The sequence below is a fragment of the Trematomus bernacchii genome, unplaced genomic scaffold (genome assembly GCF_902827165.1).
Source record: "Trematomus bernacchii unplaced genomic scaffold, fTreBer1.1, whole genome shotgun sequence".
Taxonomy (NCBI): Eukaryota; Metazoa; Chordata; class Actinopteri; order Perciformes; family Nototheniidae; genus Trematomus; species Trematomus bernacchii.
This window is the reverse complement of record NW_022987973.1, coordinates 17,763,865-17,786,678: the sequence shown is the minus strand read 5'-3', so window position 1 is coordinate 17,786,678 and position 22,814 is coordinate 17,763,865. Positions and strand designations below refer to the sequence as shown.

Below are 22,814 nucleotides of genomic sequence, written 5' to 3'. Positions count from 1 at the left end.
AGTAAAGTGAGTAAAGTGAGTACACTGAGTACAGTGAGTAAAGTGAGTAAAGTGAGTAAAGTGAGTAAAGTGAGTAAAGTGAGTACAGTGAGTACACTGAGTACACTGAGTACAGTGAGTAAAGTGAGTAAAGTGAGTACAGTGAGTACAGTGAGTAAAGTGAGTAAAGTGAGTACAGTGAGTACAGTGAGTAAAGTGAGTACAGTGAGTACAGTGAGTACAGTGAGTAAAGTGAGTACAGTGAGTACAGTGAGTACACTGAGTACAGTGAGTAAAGTGAGTACAGTGAGTACACTGAGTACACTGAGTACAGTGAGTACAGTGAGTAAAGTGAGTAAAGTGAGTACAGTGAGTACAGTGAGTACAGTGAGTACACTGAGTACACTGAGTACAGTGAGTACAGTGAGTAAAGTGAGTACAGTGAGTACAGTGAGTAAAGTGAGTACAGTGAGTACAGTGTGTACAGTGAGTACAGTGAGTACAGTGAGTACAGTGAGTACAGTGAGTACAGTGTGTACAGTGAGTACAGTGAGTACAGTGAGTACAGTGAGTACAGTGAGTACAGTGAGTACAGTGAGTACAGTGAGTACAGTGAGTACAGTGTGTACAGTGAGTACAGTGAGTACAGTGAGTAAAGTGAGTACAGGACCAAAGTGTAACCCTTTAAGAGGAGAGACCGCTGCACTCACTGATTACATTCACACGTTATAAAGTGAGTGTTAACAGCTTCCACACAGATTAAAGCGCCACTTTCCAGATTTAGATTCATCGCAGTGTTCCCGGTGAGGCTGAATGGGAGCACACCGTGTGAGGGTCGCTTTACATGCACTGGGGAGGGGGACGCACTCTGACAGGAGCAGTGAGGACTCACCATGGGGGTCTTGTACTTGTGGATCACCACTTCTTTAGTTTCAGGAACTATGCCGATGCAAGAGACAAAACAAGGAATTCAAAGGCAGCAGAAGTATTAATGATGTCATGCTTGAGAGCTTTGGGGAGGGGAGTGGGGAGGGGAGGGGGTCACAGAGGTGGACTTTCAAAAAGGAATAAAAATGAGGTGTGGGCCAAGAAGAGTCCACCACAACAGTCAGGAGATCAGTGAAGCTCGGACAGAGGACAGCAGGTCAGGGAGGACAACCTGATAGTGTTTAATACATAAACATTCTTATTATCAGATGACTTGTAATGATTACAGTTTCTAGTGTGCCATAAACAATGTTTGTGTTTAAAATACTAATAAAAGGCATTATTTAGGATGTCAAAAGTACATTAATTTACAAAATCCTAGTAAAGCTTGTTCTAAAAAATTATTGAAAAGTATCATAATATATCAAGATTCTAAAAGTCAAAGTATGTCGATAAATAAAGTCATAGTATACTGTTCTATTAAAACAGCTCCTATTACATCATTTTTAGGACCATTTTCAAACATTCCTATTGTATATGGGAAGGAGGTGTTACGTGTTTTACTTGTGACTGTTGGTGTGACGTTCATGACCCACAAAATGAACAAATCAAAACACAAATGTTTTGAACAAGAGGCTGCACAGGTTGAGGAGTGAAGAGCGACCTCCCCTCCACCGGCTCTTTCCACCGTTAATGAACTGAAAGTTAAGAGACACAGAGAAGCAGTGACAGAGTTCCTCTGAGCCGGACCACAGGTGGACTTTTCATTAGTAACTGTGAACCCACAGCAGAGATGAGGAGGCTGACTGATGAAGGGCGGGGGCAGAGACCTCCACCCGCTGAGGTTCAGAGGCACACTATCAGAGAGTGACAGGATGGAGTGAGGGGTGATCTCCCAAATGAAAAGCAAGTGATGAAGGAAGCAGAGGGAAACTCATAATACAGAAAAAGAGAAATAACTAATGGATGGAAAGGATAGCGTGAGGAAATATCCAGAACAGAGTTTAGTTGGAGTAAGGGAGGAGAAAGGTGACAACACTTTACCTGCTGGAGAATGAAGGTTTTCATAGTGGCAAAGATGAGGGCAACATTACAAAAGCAGCACAGAGACACGACAGTAACCCAGCCGGCTCCTCTGAGCGTTCTACTAGCAGCGCACTGACCCGACTGACATCCTGATCACTACACTGGACAATCAAACATCACTTCCAAAAAGAAGAAAGGCGATGTTACATTTAACATTTGTTTGACCATGAAATCAAATACGTGGCGATTATCAAACAAGTCCCGTTCGAAACACCTAGAAAATGTTTATTTTATAGTCAGAAGGATTTTTAGATCAGTGGTTTTTTTCTGATTCAGTTTCAGAGCTGAACCTACAGCTGTTTCTTGGCTCAAGTTGTCTTGGTGATTAAAATGTTAAGATATTTATTATCCAGTGCACTTTAAGCTTAAGGTTTTATTTCCATCAAATTCCATGAAAAAGCCCAACCCACCAATACAGTACATGATTCCATCCCTTAAGACCCTCTGCTTCATACTGAAGATACACATCTTTTAAAAAAATTTCCTAAAATATATGGTTATACATTAAGAAATTGGCTTCTTAATTTTCTTAAACAAATATGAAGTAAATAGTGCACTCATTGGACTATTTTTTATAGCGGAATAATACACATTCAGTGCTCTGCTGACTATTTACAGCAACAGGACAGTGCATGTGAGAGTCAACAAACTGTGTGTTTTATCGACAATCTAAAGATGATAGAATTTCAGCATCTTATCTTTTCAAAGTGAATCTTTCCCTTTAGCTATGATGATTGTTGCCGTCACCGATCATATGCTGCTACACAGTTTCAGCGTTGCAAATGAAAGGGTTGCTGAAAAATGATTCTATACATGAAGTCAAACATCTTCGCAGGACCTGACCAAACTGCCTATGATGGAACATGGCATTTATAATAGTGCCTTTTTGTTGGGAGAATACAAACATAATGGAAAAAAGGCAGCTAAACGTCCCTTCCTCTCACCGACTCTGCGTATGTGACTGAGAGAGAAGCCCCTCCTCTGAAGAGACCCTCCCTCTCTTAATCACCGACAGACACCAGCGTCTCCAGGTGAGCCAGTATCAATGTAGTGAGCCCTCATTATCTCTGTCAATGCGGTTGCCACGAAGCTGAGTTACTGCCGTGCCGAGTACAGGCCTAGAATCAATAGATGGTGTAATTACCAAATTCCTCCAGGACAAAGACTCCCTTCACTGTATTGCACTTTTTAATGTGACTCAGCTCTATGAAAACCTAAAAACAAACAAAAAACAAACAAAACAAGACAGAACATTATTAACTCAACAACACTGGATGAAAAGTAAACATTTCATATTAAAAAAATTAACCATGTTAAACTTGTTTTATTCAGTATGAAAGGTCAAAATAAAACAACTACACATGGAGTGCAAGCGTTTAACAGCTAACCAAAGGGAAAGAAAAGCACGCTATGAGAAGTGATCAAACGCATACATGGGCGACGGGTCAATGAGGAGTAATGCATTTAGTCAAAGCTCCAAACTAACTCAACAGGACTTCTTTCATCAGTGAAGTGTGTCACAAATGTTATGTTCTAACAGCAAAGGTAGTTTAACAAAAACACATTTGTTTTTATGCTCAGAGATGCAATATGGCCCTTGTGATGCATACATGGAAGTTCCATATCAAAATGTAGACAAAGGACACAAAATTAGATGTTGCCATACAGCTACAACAGTGAAAATAAAAGGATCGAGGAAAACAAAAAGAACGCCAATAAGATGTAAGTGCTAAAAAGCAAACACAGCAGAGGGTGTGTACCTTCCGCTCCTTGCAGGGGGAGAGAGCATGGGAGAGAAATGGTTTGGATTATTATCGGACAGAAGAGCACAAACACTCCACGACAATCCGACAGGGGCTATCCACCGCGGGACCCTCGTACAGTTTAACAATCTAGCTAAGGAGTTACCAGAGCCAATATGAAAAAGAAAAGAATAACGTCACAAGAGGAATCGGCCCCCCAAAACACGGAGAAAGAAAAATGAAGAAGACGAGAGATTTGACTATAAAAAGCTGGATTCACCTTCTTTTTTTTTCCCGGACATTAAACATCTCCGTCCCCCAGACCCTCCATGCCTCCTCCTCCTCCAGCAACAAGGGTGGGCACCGAACACCACACAGCAGCACAGACACATGGGGGGGGGGGGGGGCAGTAACCCCCGCTACGCTGAGGAGGTCACTCTGACCCCGCCTCACTGCAGACCCCAGTGCTCACTCACTATCACGCCCGATTTAGACTTTTTCAAACACATTTTAAAAAGTGTCCAAAGGACGTTTTTTTAAAGCTCCTGCTGAGGGTTCAAACTGAAAACTATCTATGATAAATCACAATCGCACAAATGTTGCTAGTGAAAACAATGTGTTCCAGAAATGTGGTGCTCTACATTAAGCTTAATAGGTTGAGAAACGAATCTCTTAGGATCATTGTAATGAGCGTGTATGATAATGAAACATCTGTTCCATCAGTTACAACAACAGTGACTCAGTGTAGCAACATAACGTCTAAAGGATCAGTTCACCCAAAGGATAGACACATTTGATCTGGCCATCTATTAAGCTTTGGTCTTACAATAGTGATGAATGGACTTGTGTGTGTGTGTGATGCTCAGAGCGATATTTAAACCAGCATTGACTGAGAGGGCAGAATCGAGCTATAAACAAGTTGTGTTTGTGGATCAATGTTAGTCCAATATTCACTCTAATCTTAGCTCTGTTTTGCTCTCAACCAACCCCTAACATGCCCTGTTCTTAAGCTGATATACGCTCCACCATGTTCAGAAGCTAATTGTTTATTCTTGATGTAAAATCCAAAATAAATGGCTGAAAGGCAATCAAACTTTAAATGATCCAAATTCTAAATGTGCATATCTTCGGTACAGAGTTCCCCTTTTAAAGATGATGTACTGAAAAAGAACCTATTCACCGACAAGGTGTGTAAACTGTTGCAAACGGTTGAAAGTAGTTCCTAAAAAAAACCTCTGTGGTGAGGTCAGTGCAGAGTAATGGAAACATTGTTGCTGCTAAATATGTAAAATGTTAGTTGTTGGCACAACAAATTAAATCATATTAGGATGGAGGGAGAAAACTCTGGGACCAATATCTAACGTTTTTCTTGTAATTTGGGTGAACTGATACTTAAAATGACTTCTGTTGTTCATCTAGATAGATGTTGGATCTTTTTCGCTCTTTGGTAACACCTCCCACTTTTATTTTGTTATTTTGAGAGATGCTCAGTATGTGCAAAGTGTGTGTTAGCTGCAGTGACTCCCTCCCTGCTCTTTCAGCATGGTCTTCTCTTCAGACTCTCACACTACAGAACATTGTTCAATCAAAGCTACACAGACCTGAGGACGTATTCCAACCCCGACTACAACTACCTGCGCAGACGTGAAGACAACACATGGCGATGTTCGAGGGTCCAAACTTAAATGTGGAAGTTGCTATTAAATAGCCAATTATTAATGAAAAGTCTTTGCTCAAGGTCATCCGCTTTACCACGACACACACACACACACATTAACACTTCATCTCCTCCCACACAGTAAATGAACAATGAGGTTTGAGCACCACGGATGTCAAAAATAAAAACTTGTGTGGAAGGATGTGTTAATATTGTTTGGGTAAACGCATGCATACAAACACACACACACACACACACACACACTGATAAAAGCAAATCAAAAATAAGCAAAAGCACAAACAGGAATTCTTCCTCTAAGGGAAGTAGACGCCAATCAACGAGTTGTCAGTCATCGCTAACATTTGACATCAGATTGACTTTTTTTTAATGACAATAGAGGAAGACGTCACGGGATGAAAGGAAATGAGGCAAACGGGAGGAGCAGAAAGGAGGACAGAAGGACGGGATGGACTCTGAATGAGTGAGTCTGTATTTATGGTCATGCCCTTGTGTGAGATGAAGCAGTTTCTCTGCTGTGGAGCGAGCCTCTTACCTGGCTGTGCATGAATTTAAGGTTGATTCCTTCCAGTGTGACCTGCAGCAGTCCTCCTTCTCCTGTCTTCATGTCCTGGACCGGGAACTCTCCGCCCAGCTCCGGACCTGAGGGGACAACACCTGGGGTTAGAGCGAGTATGGAAACAAAACGACACGTTGTTGGGATGTTGATGAGAAATGTTTTAGCTAATGACAGATATGGATTCATATCATTATGTCTTTAAATTAATCTAATATAAGATGACAGCTTAAACTATTTTCTCAAATAAATCACAACTTTTGAACAATTGTTAATTACAAGTTTAGGTTGACATGCAACCTGTTTGGTTCAATAAATCCCACATTACTGACCTAATGATGTATAAATAATAATATAGATGACCAATTTCTGCCTTTCCTCTTCTGTACCAAAATGATACAGTCTTTAACTGAGTACCCTAACAACCCTACTCAAATATGAAAATGCCCTCTATGCCCAGTACTCCCTGAGAAAAGATGGGTTGTTAAAAATGTCAAAATGATTATAATGGCATTTTGGAAAAAGACAAAAAGTGCAGAAAAGTGTCTCCATACCTGGTTTGATGCTTTGCTGTCTCGCTGCAGCTCTTTCCATACTGTCTTTGACACAGTAGTAGAGTTCACGACACTGGAATGCAAAGAGGAAATACATTTGAATTTGAACCATTACACTAAGTAAATAAAGTAACCGTTTGCAGAGAGATGCAGTTCCTGACCTTTTTGGTATAGAACTTGTTGAGCTGCGTCTCTTGGCCGTTGCGTCTCCAGAGACAGAGCACCTTGGTCTTGGGGCAGTAGGTCATGTTGATGAGCTTCTCGTACCACCAGCGCTCGTACACGGTGCCGATGTTGCTGCGCAGGACTATGCAGTCATCACACACCTGAAACAATGACCAGCAAACTTTAATAATAGAAAGAGAAAGCTGCATCGTTTTTGAAAGGCCAGTTCAAATTCAATGATCTCCAGAGTGTAAATACCTCCATGAAGAAGATGTCTCCGGTGGTATCCGTGCCAGCGTGTACAACAAACGTCTGCTTCTTGATGTGACGGCTTCCACTGGGCCTGATGGCCAGCTCTCGGCCGTTCTAAAACAATATAAATATAGTTCAGTACAACTCATTAAAAACAGTTGTTGAACGGAATTGAAAAGACAGATATTCACCATGTTGGGCAGTTTGTCCAGTATCTCATTGATCTCTTGGCTGTATGTGAGGCCAATGTGGGACTTCCCCATCAAACGCCTCACTTTCTTCTTGACGTCATTTTTGTTCAACTAAAACAGACAAAAATATCAGAAAGTTGAGATATTTCGAGGTAAAGAAACGTCAAACTTGGCACAGATCAACTCATATTAACGCTCTGCGATGATCAAAACAGCAGAAGGTTTCCGTACTTTAATCATGAGCATGAAAGCGATCATATTGTGCAGCAGGGTGGCCAGAAGTCTGTCTTCATCGTCCTCCAGACGCTTGCGGTCATGATCTCCAAGTGATAAGTATCTGTGTGGATGAACAAGACACAGGAAAGCAAGTGTTAATAGTCCGGGGCTTATTTAGTAATTGTGAATGGTATATAAACACTTTGGATAAAGGGTCAGTGGTGTTGAACCTTTCAATCATCTCCTGGGGTCCCTGGTCCATCCCCATGCCCTCACGCTCCAACATCACAGCGTCCAAGTAGGCGTCCTCCCAGAACTGCACTTGGTCCCACAGTGTGGAGCGCTCTTTACCTAAACACATGTAGAAAATACAAATGTAGCTCCCAAAATGTGCACATAGTTTAATTTCATGGACGTGTCATACAACATGCAGCCACAGGCACACATTCTTTGATACAAGCCAAAGAAACCCATTTGTGTCCGAAAGGGAAAAAGTTTCATTTGCACAAATCTGAAGGTTTTAAAATTGGTCAAACCGTTTGGATTGGATGTGATTTCTTATTATAATTCTATGTTAAGTCTTTGGACACATTGTATTCCCACGTGCCCAAAGGCTAAATATAGTCTGTTTTAAACATGGATAGATCACAGAAATTAGAGCACATTTTGTTTCTATGAAGTCACAATAAGTTAAATACAAAAATTATGCTGACACATGCAATGTAAAAAAATGGCATATTGAAGACATTTAAAAAACACAACGTTTTTTCAAAATCCTAACTGAAAAGCCATTTTTCCTTTCAAAAAAGTTGTATTAAAAAATATATATATATGATCATTTAAAGGATAAAGTAAATAACACAAATCATTTACACAGAATGCAAAAGACTTACATTTTTTTAAACTTATTTATAATATCAGTTGCGAAAGCTAGTTTAATTTTTCCCACCCCTTTCACATTGTAGGAACTCATTGGAAATGTATAAATCTTCACCAGCTGGTGGCTTGTTCAAGTGGACTCAACTGATAATTACATCTCTGACAGCACTTGAAGGCAACATGAACACATTGAATACCGGTCAAACCCATGAATCGTTACACTTTAAGAATACCTGGGTTAAAATGTAGGTGATCAGAAACTAAAGTAAATGTAAAAAGTAGAAGTGTACATCTTGACAGCTCTGTGAGTTACATGTGGCAGGTCTGCTAATAGATTCCACTTCTATCTCTATCTCATGCTTGGAAACACACAGATGTGAAGCTCACCGACGCAGAGGAAAAACCCACATCACATCAAATCAGAGATTAAACACAGAGCCATGTGAAAAATGGATACACCCCCCACCCACATATAGGAAAAAAGGGCAAAGGCAAGAGATTAGCCCTACTTAGAGAAAAGGTTTCCATGGCAGCATCCTCTAGTTGATCCCAAACGGAGCTCTTATCGCGGCCTGGAAGAATTTCCCAGCAGCGGCAGCAGCAGGAGGGAAGAGAAGCAGCGAGAGCAGGAGGGGTTAGGCCAAGAGGTGAGGGGGTTTAATGACAAAAACAAGAGCAGAGCAGGCCGAGAACCACATCAGAGGAACACAAACAAGGACCAACTAAGACATGCTACGCTCATTTATTCACTAATTATAGCTTTGAGCTTGTCAGGCAGATGAGCCATAATCTTGTTATTGGGATTTGCGATAATGAGGCTGTTTGTTTATGATTTGTTTAAATATATTATTAACTGCAAGTCATTATTGTTGTCACATATATAGTAGTATAGTACATATAACATAGTCATGTTATTCTGTTTAGGACATGATTTTAAATACATTTATTCAAACTTGTCATAGAGCAGTGACTACAGATTTCTTTAGTTTTGTCAACTCATAAGTGTGTAAAATTATAACATCAGAACACAAACCTCAAGGTATAACCTTTCACCTTTAGAGATGTTCAGTTAACTATTTGATAATAAACATTTACCGTTACAACGCCTCATCAAATCACATGTCTGACTCCTGCTGTTTCCTGTGATAATAAGTCTTTCCTCAGTCAGTGAAAGTTCACTGTGGTTTCATTAGGCCAAACCATGCAAGAGCTTTCAGAAGAGCTGGTAGGGGAAAGACTTCAATTCCTTTACATTAGTGAAAATACTTTTATATAGTTAAGCCTGTTTGGTTTCAAATATGTTTTTCCACAAACAACAGAGATCATGTTAGTAAAGCAAGGCTGTGCTTTTGAGAACACAAGAAGGAGATGTTTTCATGAAACAGCTGAATAGATGTCAGCTAAATGTAAGAGTCTAATCTGAACAGAAGACCCTACCCAGCAGGCCTTCACAGAGGTAAATCCTCATACTGATGTCCTCCACGGGCTGCGCAGGCGGGCCCTTCGCTGCAGCGACTGCCGGTTCTTTTGCGGTTGGTTTCAGAGTGTGAGGCTTCCCCTGTGGAAACAGTCAGGTTAGAAAACTTACATTTAGTACAACAGCAACACAATTATAATCTCATATTTCAGATATTCTGTTAACAAGTCTAAAAATGTGCTGAGGATGTTTTGTATCTATACAGTCAAAGGCTGTTTAGATTGTGTGAACATGCATTTCTTAAATACCATATTGATTGATTTCTTTTCATAAAGAATTTTAGAACAGATATGATTTTGTATGATAAAATATCCTATTCAGGTTGGATACTGTTATTCCAGTGTGTCTGAGCAGCAATACAGATGTCTACCATCTTGATGATCTCAGATCTGGAAGAGAAAGGTTGGAGTGGAAAGGGATTTTCCACACGTACAGTTTTCCAAACCCCAGAGTGCACTTGAGAGTGTTTTTGGATTGTAAACAAATGTTGTTTGTTTAAAGTACTGTCGCCCATTACCAACGGTTTGAGATTCAAAGGAATTAAGGCAGCTTCTGTAGAGATTTTTAAGTTCAAATGTAGTATGTTCCAAATGAAATGTTCTAAGCTACGGATAGTGAGTTTTGTACTTACAAACACCGAGCTGGTGGCTGGATTGGTTTCAATCTCACTGTCAGAGAGAGTCCCTCGGGACTGAGTTAAGTGAGCAGTCCTCCTCCCCCCCAGGCCGTCTCCTGCTGTGCTGCTCAGGTCGCTGTCAGCTCCGAGAGTCTCTCCAGAGCTGTTGCTGATCTGAAGAAAAGAAAGCCAGGTGTGAGAACAACACATAAGAGACGTCTGGTATAAAAGCAGCTTTTGGCATTCATTCTCATGGTTAATTAGTCAAGTAAAGAAACAGAGTGAATTTAAATATTCTAAGTTCCTATCAGCTGATTCCTTGCCTTAATTGAAATGATATTCTCGCTATGTCATATTGAAATGCACTACTTCCTGTTTTGAATGGTTGCACTATTGCTTTATGTATTGTGCTTCATTTGATTACACAATTCTGTTTGCTTGAATTAATTTACCCTGATGAAGGTCTAGTAAACTGGTTGCCATAAAATAAAGTTTTTTCCTACCAAATATTATTAAAATACATCCTGACAAGTTTGGTATTTAAAAGAAAATCCATTATAATTAGTATTATTTTACTGGTTTGAACAATGTTTGGCTGCACACCATTAGTTTGTATTGACAGTGGCTGGCCAGTAATTAGTCAATTAAGTTTAAGGGGTTAAAGCATATGCAGCAATACATTAGTTTATGATTTACTTTTTAAAGAGAGAAGAAATACAAAAAAAAAAAGACTTCAAATATCTTGGACTAAAACCATCATTGTGGGATGTGCTGTTAATGTTGAGAGGTACTGTAGCCAGAGCAGATGTGAACGAGGTGCTTATATCCGAGTTGGCCGTGCCCTACCACTGTGCTGGCCTCTGAGTCCTGGCTGGTGCTTCTTGTCAGAATCGGCGGCTCTGAGCTAGTTACAGACTCGGTGTCGCTCTTCTGTAAACCCAAATGGAGAAAAAAGAGGAGAGAATTCAGTGATAAACAGTTAACAGTGAAGACTGTACAGCACAGCCTGGGGACGGCAGAGAATCATGTGAAAAGTTACACCATTTCAACAAGATACTGAACCTGTTGTGTGTTTGTTTGTTAGTTAGTTAATCATCACAAAAAAGAGACTACTCCATGAACAAACCTGAGATCCAGAGACACTGAGGCCACTGTCAGCACTGATCTGTGATTTCTTCTCCTCAGCATCAGTCACCTGGGGGCGCTGCTGCTTTGCTCCATCAGACCCTGAAGGACAGACCATTATTATCAGCATGTTTTCATGAAAAGGACCCCATTATCTTCTTGCCTTACTGAGAGTCGCCCTATTTAAAGCCAGCACAGCACAGCAACACTGATGCTACATCCATCTAAAGTGCCAAAGCCTCTATTTAAACACTGCCAAGCAAACAGTGTAACACTACATTAGTCATGTTGGTGTAATTATTTTTGCTAGCAAGGAATCAAAATCTTAAGATGCCAATAGTTAAAAATACATGGCGAATATAATCATCTAACGAGGTAAACAAACCTGTTTTCTGTTTTCAACACTTGTATAACAATGGTGTTTAACTGAGTACTAACAGATAAAGGACCTTAGGATCAGACACAGAAGTTACAAAGGGGCAAGCAGAGAGTGCCATAAAAAGTTACAAAATAAAAACAGCAGTAGCGTGACATTAGTTTCAAGTCAAGGCTGCAAATGTGGCCCAGGTTACAACACAGACGGCAAACAGACACAGGCAGTTAGCATGCAGACAAACTGGTGGACGGTAAAGGAGACATTTTCTGTTTCAAGTGGGATTTCTACTATCCATCACCTCAGTAGATGCAGATATGGTGAAAAGTAAATTCTTAAACGTTCTTATTATTTGGTTGTTTTTGTGACACTTGACCAGTTAACTGTGGAACTGTAGGATATTGGCTGCAAATACACAATTTACAGCAAGTCACTTGAAACTGGAAAAAATACAGTTAAAAATAGCAGGACAGGGAAGCAGGTACAACTATTCTGCTACTCTTTAAGCATGGCATCAAGGAAGAAAACACTCTAAAACAAAATGACATATTGCTTAACTTTCTATAACATAACATTCCCATATTCTTTTTTTATGTTACGGACCCTTAGATATCTGTCTAAGGCTAAAGCTTAAACAGATATCCCTTATATCAGTTAAAACGTTTTTCTTTTGAAATGTTGTATAGAATAATTAAATTACCTGCTTTAGCTGTATTCAAAGAGGAAACAAATGTAAACAATAATACAAAAACACTTTTATACAGTACTACATTCCCAGGTGGCTTCTATAGTATGTTCTGCATCCCACCTCAGGAGTTTGTCAGTATGTAATGACCTCAGGTTTGTTAACCGAGTACATGTGTTAAGCAAACATACCATGACTGGCTGCTGTCATGAGTTTTGATTAAACACAACTTGAAATATTTTTGGAAACTAAAACAATGATGTCATTTCTCACAGCACTATATCTGTGAGAAATTCATGTACAGATCATTTAACACCACTAGAGTATGCCTACTATACTGAATATAATATATTGGTTTTATACCTATTTCACAGAAATTGTGTGAAATAGGTATAAACCAATATTAAAGAGTCATACTCTCCATTTTTCAATTGAAATAATTCAAGTTGAAATCTGATAAGGCGTACATAATAAATCCAATCACGACTTTATAATCTCAAATGATTACTCTTATGCTATATTAGCATCTTCTCGTTATCCATTCAGACATCCTAATTAGGAGCACTCCATTTATTTCTTCATGTATAAAGACACTGGTGGAAAAAGGTCAACAGCTGAACACCCCAATCTTTTCTTTTTTCGTGTGTGAAAAGTCTCTTACTCTGTGGTTTTTCCATAGCTTTTTGCTTATCCTGGTGCTTGCTCCACAATTCTACCCAAGATGCATTGCAAGCAAGGAGAGAAAGACAGAGAGAGAGTCAGAGAGTTGGTTGAAAAGGCATGTGTGGTGGATGAGCATTAAAATCAAAACAAAAGAACAAAATAAGCATTGAGAATCTATCATTGTTAAACAGAGGGGTATTGTAATGTCTGCATGTAGCTGTGCTTTCATCTGGACACAATTTTAAAAAAATAAGTATTTTGTTGTCAAAATGGCTCCACTGTGTGAAACAGCTACTATGGGAACATTACAACACACCGGAGCCCCGCCCCAGAGTCCTGGAGAGCCACACAGTGACGTCACAATGAGCTTTGGCTCTGACCACAGGCCACAGGTTTCATCGACTGCATTTGTCTGGCTCTCCAGAGCAATAGGGAAGAGAGAGTGAGAGAGGTTTGATTTGGAAAAAGAGCATGGGATGGGGTTGAGAGGCCGAATAGCCAGCAGGTGAAATGGAGCAGTTGCAGAAGCCGGGATGCAAGTCTCACAGCAGACTGTAGAATTTAAGGTGCAACTTCTAACAGGAAGAGAAGGGGTGCGGGTAGGAGAGGTGTCAGGGTGGTTGACTGAAAGTTTCCCCGGTAAACAGACCCAGAAACATTGTCAGAATATTAAGTAGTAAAGAAAATATTAAGGATTTTCTCTGTTCGTTGGTTCTTTTGCGACCAATACAAAATGTGTCTTTTCCCTGGGACTGTCTACTGGGGAGTGTTGCTTCCACCCTCCATGCTGATAGCAAAGGCAGCTGCCATTTTTGTCTGCAGCACGCCTCGCAGAAACCTGCAGTAAAGGCACAGACGAGCACCGATTTGGACTTATCGACGCACATACCTCCGGTTTCCCTCGTCCACTACTGCAGATTTAGCTATTTGAAGACCAAAACAAAGACATGCATTCACGGTGCTAAGAGGCTGGCAACAGAAGTCCAGGGAGGAGGCAAACGGGGGCACAGAGGTTTCAGGAAGGGGAGACAAACACACGCAGTCCAGGCTGGCACACAGGCAAATATTCCATACACTTTTTAAGCCTATATATTTTAACCAGAGCCAAATTCTGCTGTTTAGGTTTTCAATTGAAATATTTTGTTTTAATTCCAAATCCAGACACAGACCATAAGATCACAGGAGCACGTTTTCACACAAAAAAAGTGTTTCTTTACAAAGCCCACTCCAGTGATTATCACCAGTGGTAGAGGTCAAAGTGGGTGGAATATTATAACACCTGTAAGAATATTTAGGGGAGAAGTGAGGGGATCTTTTGGTTTGGGGAGGGGAGGGGGGGTAATTAGGTTGATGAGCTTGTAGGACACAGGGGCAGGGGATCTCACAGTGCACATGCAACCGGGGCTGGAGTGGTGTACACACCAATCGAGGCAATAAAGTTCTCCTCGTTCAGACTCCGGGTATCAAAATGGCGGGTTCCTTTGCCCATTGCGTGGTGCGGCACCTGCAGGTGTGGGACGTTCAGGAGGTTCTGAGGGCGGGCGGTCTCCATGCGACCGGTGGGACTCTCTTTACTGCCCGGGCTGTCAGCACTGTCTGTGGGGCTTTGCTTGCGTTTTTCTGGGTCTACCAATTTACCACAATGAAGGGGCCAAAGACAGAGAATCAACATTACAGGAAAAAGAAAATATGTGGGGTTTAAACTGAGAGGGTATTAACAGAATTAGACAAAGAAGGGACAACTACAGTTATTTTTTTTTGTGAATAGCATATAGCGTGCAAAAACGTAATTTAAACATGAAGCAAAGACAAGTGTTAGTAGCACAGGCCCGCTGCTGTTAAGCTTCTCAGGAGAAAAAGTCTTAAAGAGTCTTTAGAAAATGGTATAAGTCGCAAATATTTACATCTAGGCATTCCTGTGCTAAACATGGGGGACGTACCTTTGGTTTGATAATGTGTGCGTGCTATTTCCAATAAGCTGAAGACACTGGCCATTCCTCCGAGGCCCGCGTTGGTGTAGGAGTGCTCCAGACTGGAAACTGTGCACTTCAAGATGTCCAGCATGCCTTTGTACACCTTCCTGCTCACCTCCTGCAAACACACACAGCAACAAGGTTCATAATGACTCAACATTTTGTGAGTCTACAGTTTGCTAGACTGTAACTTAGAGAGCAAAGCAACACTTTATGCACATCATGCACATAACTAAACTTAACATCTAATGTTTTCAATAAATAAATAAACAATAATTGAGTTCAATATATGAATATTATGATTTGTTGCTTTTCTTTAATATATGTGACAGTAAAATGCATAGATTGGTCAAACTGGCAATAAATAAATAAAACAAGCAACTTCAATGTATCTTGGTGTCTGACATAAATGGGCCTTTCGCGTTTACATTAAACAGACAACATAATCTATTCTCAGAATGAACAATTAATGTAAATTTGCTCAACAATAACAAACCATGAGTGAAGGAAAACATTTGTAAATGAGCAATCTAAATCCAATAAAGAAATACAAATGTATACAATTGGGAAGTCATTTTAATTCATAATTTATTCATTTCATTGTACATCAGTTAAAAGTTGGTCTCACCACATCCCGTATGACCTCCTGTCTGGTGTCATCCTCCGACTGGACTGTTCGGTTCAGCTTACTCAGCACAAACACACGAAGCTGCTCGTTCTCCAACAGGCGGCGAACCTTTTTCATGTTCAGCCAGCCGACTCCCTGACCGTCCAGAACGCTCTGCACCACTTCCTTCAAGAACTGTTGGTTCTCACTGAAATCAGAACAAACTCAAATTCAGCTTGATAAAATGAAACACATGTCATGACAATATGCTCTAATCATGTTGACCGAAGCGTTGCGATTGAAATAATTCATCACCTTGTGTTGTTGACTCGGCCCTGAGGAGAGGGAGATTCTCTCTTCACCGTCGGACTGTGCTTGATTACTGAAGACTTTTGGTCCACAAGTGCTCGAGGGGCACGTGCGCCTGGAACAACAAAACAAAACAATAAGGTTTCTGAACGCCACAACAAGAAAAACAAACATAAACAAACTACTAGGTCACCAAACAGAGGAGCACTCAGTAGAAGAGAACTGGACACACACAAAGGTATTTGCTCACCAGGAACTGTAAACCAGGAAGCAACTTGTAAACTAGTACTTCATCTAAAGCTACCACATCGAATAGGAAAGACAGCACTTTACATCACTGTGTGTAGAGGACAGACACACCTGGAATCTACTGAAGGTTTTCTACTGCTGAACAGACAATTTACTGGAGCTGCTAGAGGCTATTATCACACAAAGAGGGGTGAAGGGCAAATCAAACAAGGACATGGTGCACACACACACACACACACACACACAGACACACACAGGAGTCCAAATGGTGCTCTTGGTGGATCACACATTAGCAGCATTGATGTGAGGTCAGACGGAGGAGTGTGTGTAGAGGAACTGCATTAGTGATGTCATGCGTTGAAGGAAATTAAGAGATGAGTGGGGGTTAAGGAAAATGAGCTACACTGTCGGCATCTGCGAGTCTACTTGTCGGAGTTGGGTCAATCTTTTTAGAATTGTATTATAATATAGCTATAAAAAGAGGTCAAAACAGTTAGGCAAGTCTATTTATCTTCTCACTTAATTGACTCAAATAAATGCATGTGAGACTTGACCCAGACTTGAGTCAAAGCAGCATTTAATCAAGCGGCAGATTAATGAGCATTATGCTTTGTTACAGATGTGTTCAATTTTATTTTACACTTGAGGGACATTATATATGTATCACACTGTATTAATAATCTCATAGATGTTAGGGCAAGACAGGCTCAAATTAATTCCCATGATGGCAATGATTTCAATGTATTTAAAGCAGTGGGAGACAATGTGTGTGTACTAAGTGTTTAAATGTGCCTTTCTGCACGCCCAGAACATGCAACTCCTGTGACTCACTGCACGGATCAATTGACCCACACCCACACTTGACACACAATCATCCTTGCAATTCCATTGACAATACCAATAAAGCGTAATCAAGTGAGACCGACACATCCTCAACAATATTGACAAAATGAGAGAAAGACAGTCTGACAGCCAGTTGTTGACCTTTAAATGTAATCCATCAGTCATTATGAGCCCCTCAGGCGGAACGTAACATTATCTAGCTAATGTCTGCTGAAGTCTTTTTGCATTTCTCGACAAGGTCCATTTGTTCACATGTTGACAAAATAAAACCATTTTGATCAAACTCTTTAGAGAAACTAAGAGTCTGACCAGCTTTAACTCAGAGTCAGGCCTGATGGGATAAGGGTTTAGTCTAAATGAAAGGCAATGTGTAAATCAATTCAAAAGGATTAAAACCATTATTTAAAATAAATGTTTTCAACCAAAGGTCATATGCAACTGTAGCTATACATCCTAGAAACCACTGTGTCTGTGAACTTTGTACTGGTTTTCTAAGAACAGTAATCCACAACTCTACTACCATACACTGTGCATCTAGTGAGTATATCTTGTGCTACACAAAGACCAAACAATTATAGACCAATCGCCTTTAGTTACTTGTTGATTGTGTTTCAAAGACATGAAAGGAAGGAGGAGGAGCCCCCTCCTACACACAGAGAACAGAAGGCTTTTCTGATCTGACATCTGTCAGTACAGGCTGGTTTTTCTCAGTTTTATGTGACAGGAGGGATCTATTGTTTATTATTGTTTCTGAAGTGTCATGGGGAGAAGAAAATTAGGTTTTATTCCCAATATCAAAACTTTGATTGCACCATAAGAATTCTTCAGCACAATTTTGTTTGCAAACCAATAAAGCACGTCTGTTCTTAGAATAAATAAGAAAGTGATTGCCATAGAGGCAGCCCTTAAAACCCAAAGGCTCTTTCTGAGTATGATAAACAATACTGCAGAAAGATGGTTATGGATTTTTCCAACACAAATGTGGCCAGACATAACTCAAGCTAAATTAAAATGTTTTTCTTAACAAACAGTGCTGGAGTCTTGGAAAGTTTCCATCAATATAGGCTAAATGAGCCCAGAGTATTATTAATAGAGTCTAGGCTGCAGCGTTTCCTGAAATGGTACTTGACCCTTGGGGTGAAATGATTTATCGACCTGAGAAACAAGAGAGAAGCTGTATCCCAAGTCTGGACCAGCAACAACTTCAATGTAACCGCAGAAAAAGGGTTTATATTGAAATAATACATCTATTTGACAGTCTCTTAATTGTCAGACAGTGTACACACATTCACTCAGCCACATTAAAAAAGATACAAATATATATTTAAATACAAAATCTATTATATCGTTTTTTTTCCTTATATTTAAGATGAAAGCCTCAGGTCCCCAAGAATCCGCCTGACAACTTGGCAAACACACACAATGCCAAGCATCATTGTGCCTTACCTCCGGAGTATTGAGTCTAATCTAAATGTTGACACAACCCTGTTTATCTGTCAGGTTGTAGTTTTGATGACAAACATCTTGCCGGGTAAAAGACTAAGTGTGGTTCACTGGTAATAAAAAGATTCTTGACAGATGCACATTTGCATAATTCTTCTGTAGTCACCGCTCATTTTGTACAGCCCATTTACTGCATTATTTGGGCCCAACCCCATGTTGTACTCTGTGGTAGCATTAAAGGAGAAGAGACACAGTGAGAAACAACGGATGCTGGTACATTTGTTTAGTCTATTCTATTTTCATTCTGTTTCCCCAGCATCCTGTTTTCCATCCTCTGCTTAATTTGCTTCCCTGTTGTTATTTGTTGCACGATTCATTGTTCCACTATTTACTGTGATTACTGATATTAGAACCAAGTTTTTTTTCCTCATATGCACTTTCTATCTTTCTTGTGATGAGGCTAGTTCAACAGATAAAGTGACTCTGGAGTGAAATAACAGTTGGTCTGAGGAAGGGAAATGGCGACGTGGCAAGACAAGGGACTTTACTGAATCATTGATGGCACAGACGGTGACTGCAATGAAAATACACAGAGGGGAATGCTGGGAGATGTAGTTGACTGGCTTGAAGAAGCATGCAGCTCACTCGATTAAAAAGGGCAGAACCCACCTTCTCCGCTCCCCGGGCCGGCCTCTGTTATTATCTCCATTAGAGAATTTAGCCCAAATACTGCACACAAAACCCAGAATTAGTGCCGCGGAAAAGGTGGACAAAGAGAGGGACATGGGGCCAGACACAACCAGCCTGAACATCACTCCAAAACACCACACACATGCACACTCAACATGGCGCCAAATCAAAGAACATAACCAATTAAAAGAGACAGACAGAAAAGAAAAAAGACAACATGTACTGATGATGGCATTAACCCTGAAAGTGATCTGATGACTAATGCCATGTTTTGCTTAGCAACACATTCAACAGGCCCAAGTAGGAGCTGCTCATACTTTGTTTTACATACACATCAGTGGATTAAAGCAAAAGTGCCGAATGGCCCGGATCAACAATACAAATTGAAATCTAGAGCAATGGATGGAGTATTTCTTTAGTATTTGAGTCTAATGTAGGTCAGGAATCTTGTATTGAGCAAAAAACACAGAAGATAATCATGATACACAGTCAAATACTTCATTAGAAAACCTCAGATTGTCAAAGTTTCAACACTGTTTGTGTTAAAAAAGTGACCTCAAAAAAGGGAAGGAAACAACAATGAGCCACCACACAAGCAAGGGCAACAACATACAAGAGCGGAGAGGCAGCGGGTAAATAAACTCCATTCACTGAGGACAGATCTCTCTGTGAACAACATTCAAGGACATACATATAACTACATAGAAACATTATTAGGTAAATGCATAAAGGGCTGAGCATCCTTCTTGTAGCAGTGAGGATGTGCAGATGCCACTCCATTAACAGTTTGCACAAATCTTTTGATTAGAAATGTGTGCATCGCAGTGCATCAGAAAGACTCCCAGCAGTCACACAGAGCGGGATGGCAAGGGACAGAAGGGGAGGCGTGGAAACACACACATGACATTAAAAGGTGTATCTTCTATCTTAGTCCTATGCTGACAAACAGGGTGTAAGATAGGTATAGGTCACTCCAAGGATAAAGAGAAGCCTAAAACAGACTATCACACCAGACATAACATACCCGGGCTGTCAGGGTCATCTGGACGACAAAGACAAAACACATCATATTCAAAGGAACAGAACGTTTCAATGGCAGCTATTCCACGTGGAGTGGAGCTATTGAGTTACCATGCTGTGCCTGTTTTTCCTCTCAGTTAAAGGGAAAATCCAGTCTAAACAGAACTCATATTAGCCTTTAAACTTTATAAGGTATCATTAATATTCCCCAGTGCATTACTCTATCCCCAAGTGTATTTTAGGTCCCTGTAACTTCAGCAGAGCATGACAGATGTATCTGCATCATTTTCCTTCTCTCTTTAATTAATAGCAGAATGTGAGCATCAGCTGCAGCTCACGGCAATGTTGTGGATTTTACTCGTGTGTAACTGCTGACAAATATTTCCATATTTATCAGGTATACCAAATGATACCTGTGCATATGTTTATACCCAAGACCACACACTTGAAGACAGTCCATATATAATGTTAATGTAAAGATAATAGAGAGGTAGGGGAAAAAATAGGCAACTTAATGAGAAAACATTTCTGTAAGAACGAGGCAACAACAAATCTGTTTTTGAGTGGATTTTCTTGTTAAGAGAGAAAAACAGTTTCATTTATCCTCAATATTCTCCTATAAAATAGTGCCATATCCGTTTGGCAATCCAGCAGGAAGAAAGTCAGGCTATAAAAACAGATCTACAAACCTGCTTGCTCCATTTCCTCCTCAATATCAATAGTGAAATATTCTTTTACCCAAAAATAAATGTAAAACAGAAATGAAAAACAAAAAAGGCAGAACAGGACATATCATTCATTAGTTAAATAAGAGTGGTAATGAAAAAAAAGGAATACTGGTTGGACATATTATGCTGTTCTGTTTAGAGAAGTTTACAATAGTTATGAATGATTTATTTGCTATTCATGAGCAGTTAGGGATTATTCATTATTAGAATGGTATAGTATATGAAATGAGAGGAATTAAGTCAGATATGTGTATTATTAATTAGTATGATAAAATAGCATCAAATGAATGCAAAAATAAAGCCAACATTTTTTAAATTAGGTTGAAAAACACAAATGTTGATGATAAAGATACTAAGTCTACTCTCCCTACAGCACCTGTGTTTCCCTTACAAAACATTCTATAATATTCTAACCAACCTCAAACCAAACTGAAAGACTGGTTCGGACAGGTTGACAGGAATAACCCATTGCATGAGGAAGGTGTAAAGTGGTCAGATGGTGCTGTCCTACCTTTGAGACTGGGGAAAGGTGTTTTCTCCCTCGCTGCCTTGTTCGGAAGAGCAAGATTGGACAGACTGAAACTGGTGCCGTGGTTCTTGTAAAGATTGCCTGTAGTGGGAGAGATAGTGACAGGTTCAGAAGGACGAAATACAATTCTAATAATTATGCAGAACAAATGGTTGTATATAAAAGTTATTCACTATTCAGATTAATGTTGGACAAATCTCATCAAAACAGTGATTAAACAGCATTTACTTACAAGAGGCAACTGATTAAAAAAACAAGTTGTTAATTCACTTATAGTAAATATAGAAGTCTTCTTGTAAAACAAAAGTTCTGAACTTAACACACTAACATTTAAGTTGATATGAACCGGTTAGCATGCAGTTGCCTTAATACACTGGTCACTTCATGTACAAAAGTACAACATTCACAATCTTTTTAGCCATTTTGGATCTTTACCAACTACAGAGGGAAGAGCTGGCCCTTTGTTAAGAGCTAAATCTCCCATTCAAACCAGCCATATGCGAACTCTGCAAACTAAAACAGTTTAAGTCTGGACGACCAACACCAGAGTTTCTAAAGAGACGCTAGAAATCTCTACAGAGCCAAGTGGACCAGCAAAGTTGTCTGACCCCTCTTACAAAACACATATCACTTGAATTAGTTGTTTTTTGTTTGCCGTATGATTTTTTTGGTTTAGCCGGGGGAGGGGGGGCTGATATACAGTATAGTGTTTATTGCAATTGCCCTTATCATTTTTTAACATCATGTTTGCTCTCATGAAGGTAGGCAACTATACCCACCATACACATTTTAATGTAAATTATACATTTGTGAGGGGGCGTGTTAAAGCTAAATGTTTTAATCTTGAAGAAAAGGTGGACTGGGTCTGACAGGTGCTAATAGTTTTGGTGATCCAATTCATAATCACCCATATAAATCAGCCCACTTTTCAAGTTTTACAAGCTAGAGTTAACTTTATAGAAACCTAATGCATTTTCAATATTCTTACTAGCAAAGGACATGAGTCCTCCAAAACCGTCAGTGCTGCTGTTGGAAATGGTGGAGTTTGGCGAGCTGTTGTCTCCCTCTCCATCAGACTCTCCAGGGAGCCTCAGGCTGCTGGGACGTAAAGGACGCTGTATCCTGAAGAAATGATCACAAGACGTTAATATGCGTCATAGACACAGGAACAAAACCACACACTATGGGAAACTCAAGCACTCACACCATACCACAACATCACACCACCACAGATTCAAGACCACCATGAATGGAAGTGAGTA

The 22,814-nt window shown here is 40.0% G+C and overlaps 1 protein-coding gene across 18 annotated transcripts in view; it reads right to left on the bottom strand.

Annotated features, from left to right (window-relative positions):
* The window catches only part of madd (MAP-kinase activating death domain), a 45,555-nt gene that overhangs the window by 2,041 nt on the left and 20,700 nt on the right, over positions 1-22,814 (bottom strand). For 3 of the 18 annotated variants that reach the window (XM_034116797.1, XM_034116804.1, XM_034116801.1), the window contains 21 exons: positions 22,541-22,674; positions 21,535-21,633; positions 16,057-16,165; positions 15,763-15,949; positions 15,102-15,252; positions 14,584-14,787; positions 13,160-13,210; positions 11,442-11,542; positions 11,162-11,245; positions 10,331-10,489; positions 9,660-9,780; positions 8,732-8,794; positions 7,574-7,694; positions 7,359-7,464; positions 7,128-7,238; positions 6,943-7,050; positions 6,681-6,845; positions 6,520-6,592; positions 5,945-6,051; positions 3,137-3,206; positions 872-918 (listed from right to left, as the gene is read on the bottom strand). In XM_034116797.1, coding sequence (XP_033972688.1) covers positions 872-918; positions 3,137-3,206; positions 5,945-6,051; positions 6,520-6,592; positions 6,681-6,845; positions 6,943-7,050; positions 7,128-7,238; positions 7,359-7,464; positions 7,574-7,694; positions 8,732-8,794; positions 9,660-9,780; positions 10,331-10,489; positions 11,162-11,245; positions 11,442-11,542; positions 13,160-13,210; positions 14,584-14,787; positions 15,102-15,252; positions 15,763-15,949; positions 16,057-16,165; positions 21,535-21,633; positions 22,541-22,674 — 2,371 coding nt within the window. The remainder of the gene's footprint in view (positions 1-871; positions 919-3,136; positions 3,207-5,944; positions 6,052-6,519; positions 6,593-6,680; positions 6,846-6,942; positions 7,051-7,127; positions 7,239-7,358; positions 7,465-7,573; positions 7,695-8,731; positions 8,795-9,659; positions 9,781-10,330; positions 10,490-11,161; positions 11,246-11,441; positions 11,543-13,159; positions 13,211-14,583; positions 14,788-15,101; positions 15,253-15,762; positions 15,950-16,056; positions 16,166-21,534; positions 21,634-22,540; positions 22,675-22,814) is intronic. The other 15 variants (XM_034116798.1, XM_034116814.1, XM_034116805.1 and 12 more) reach the window with 9 other exon arrangements.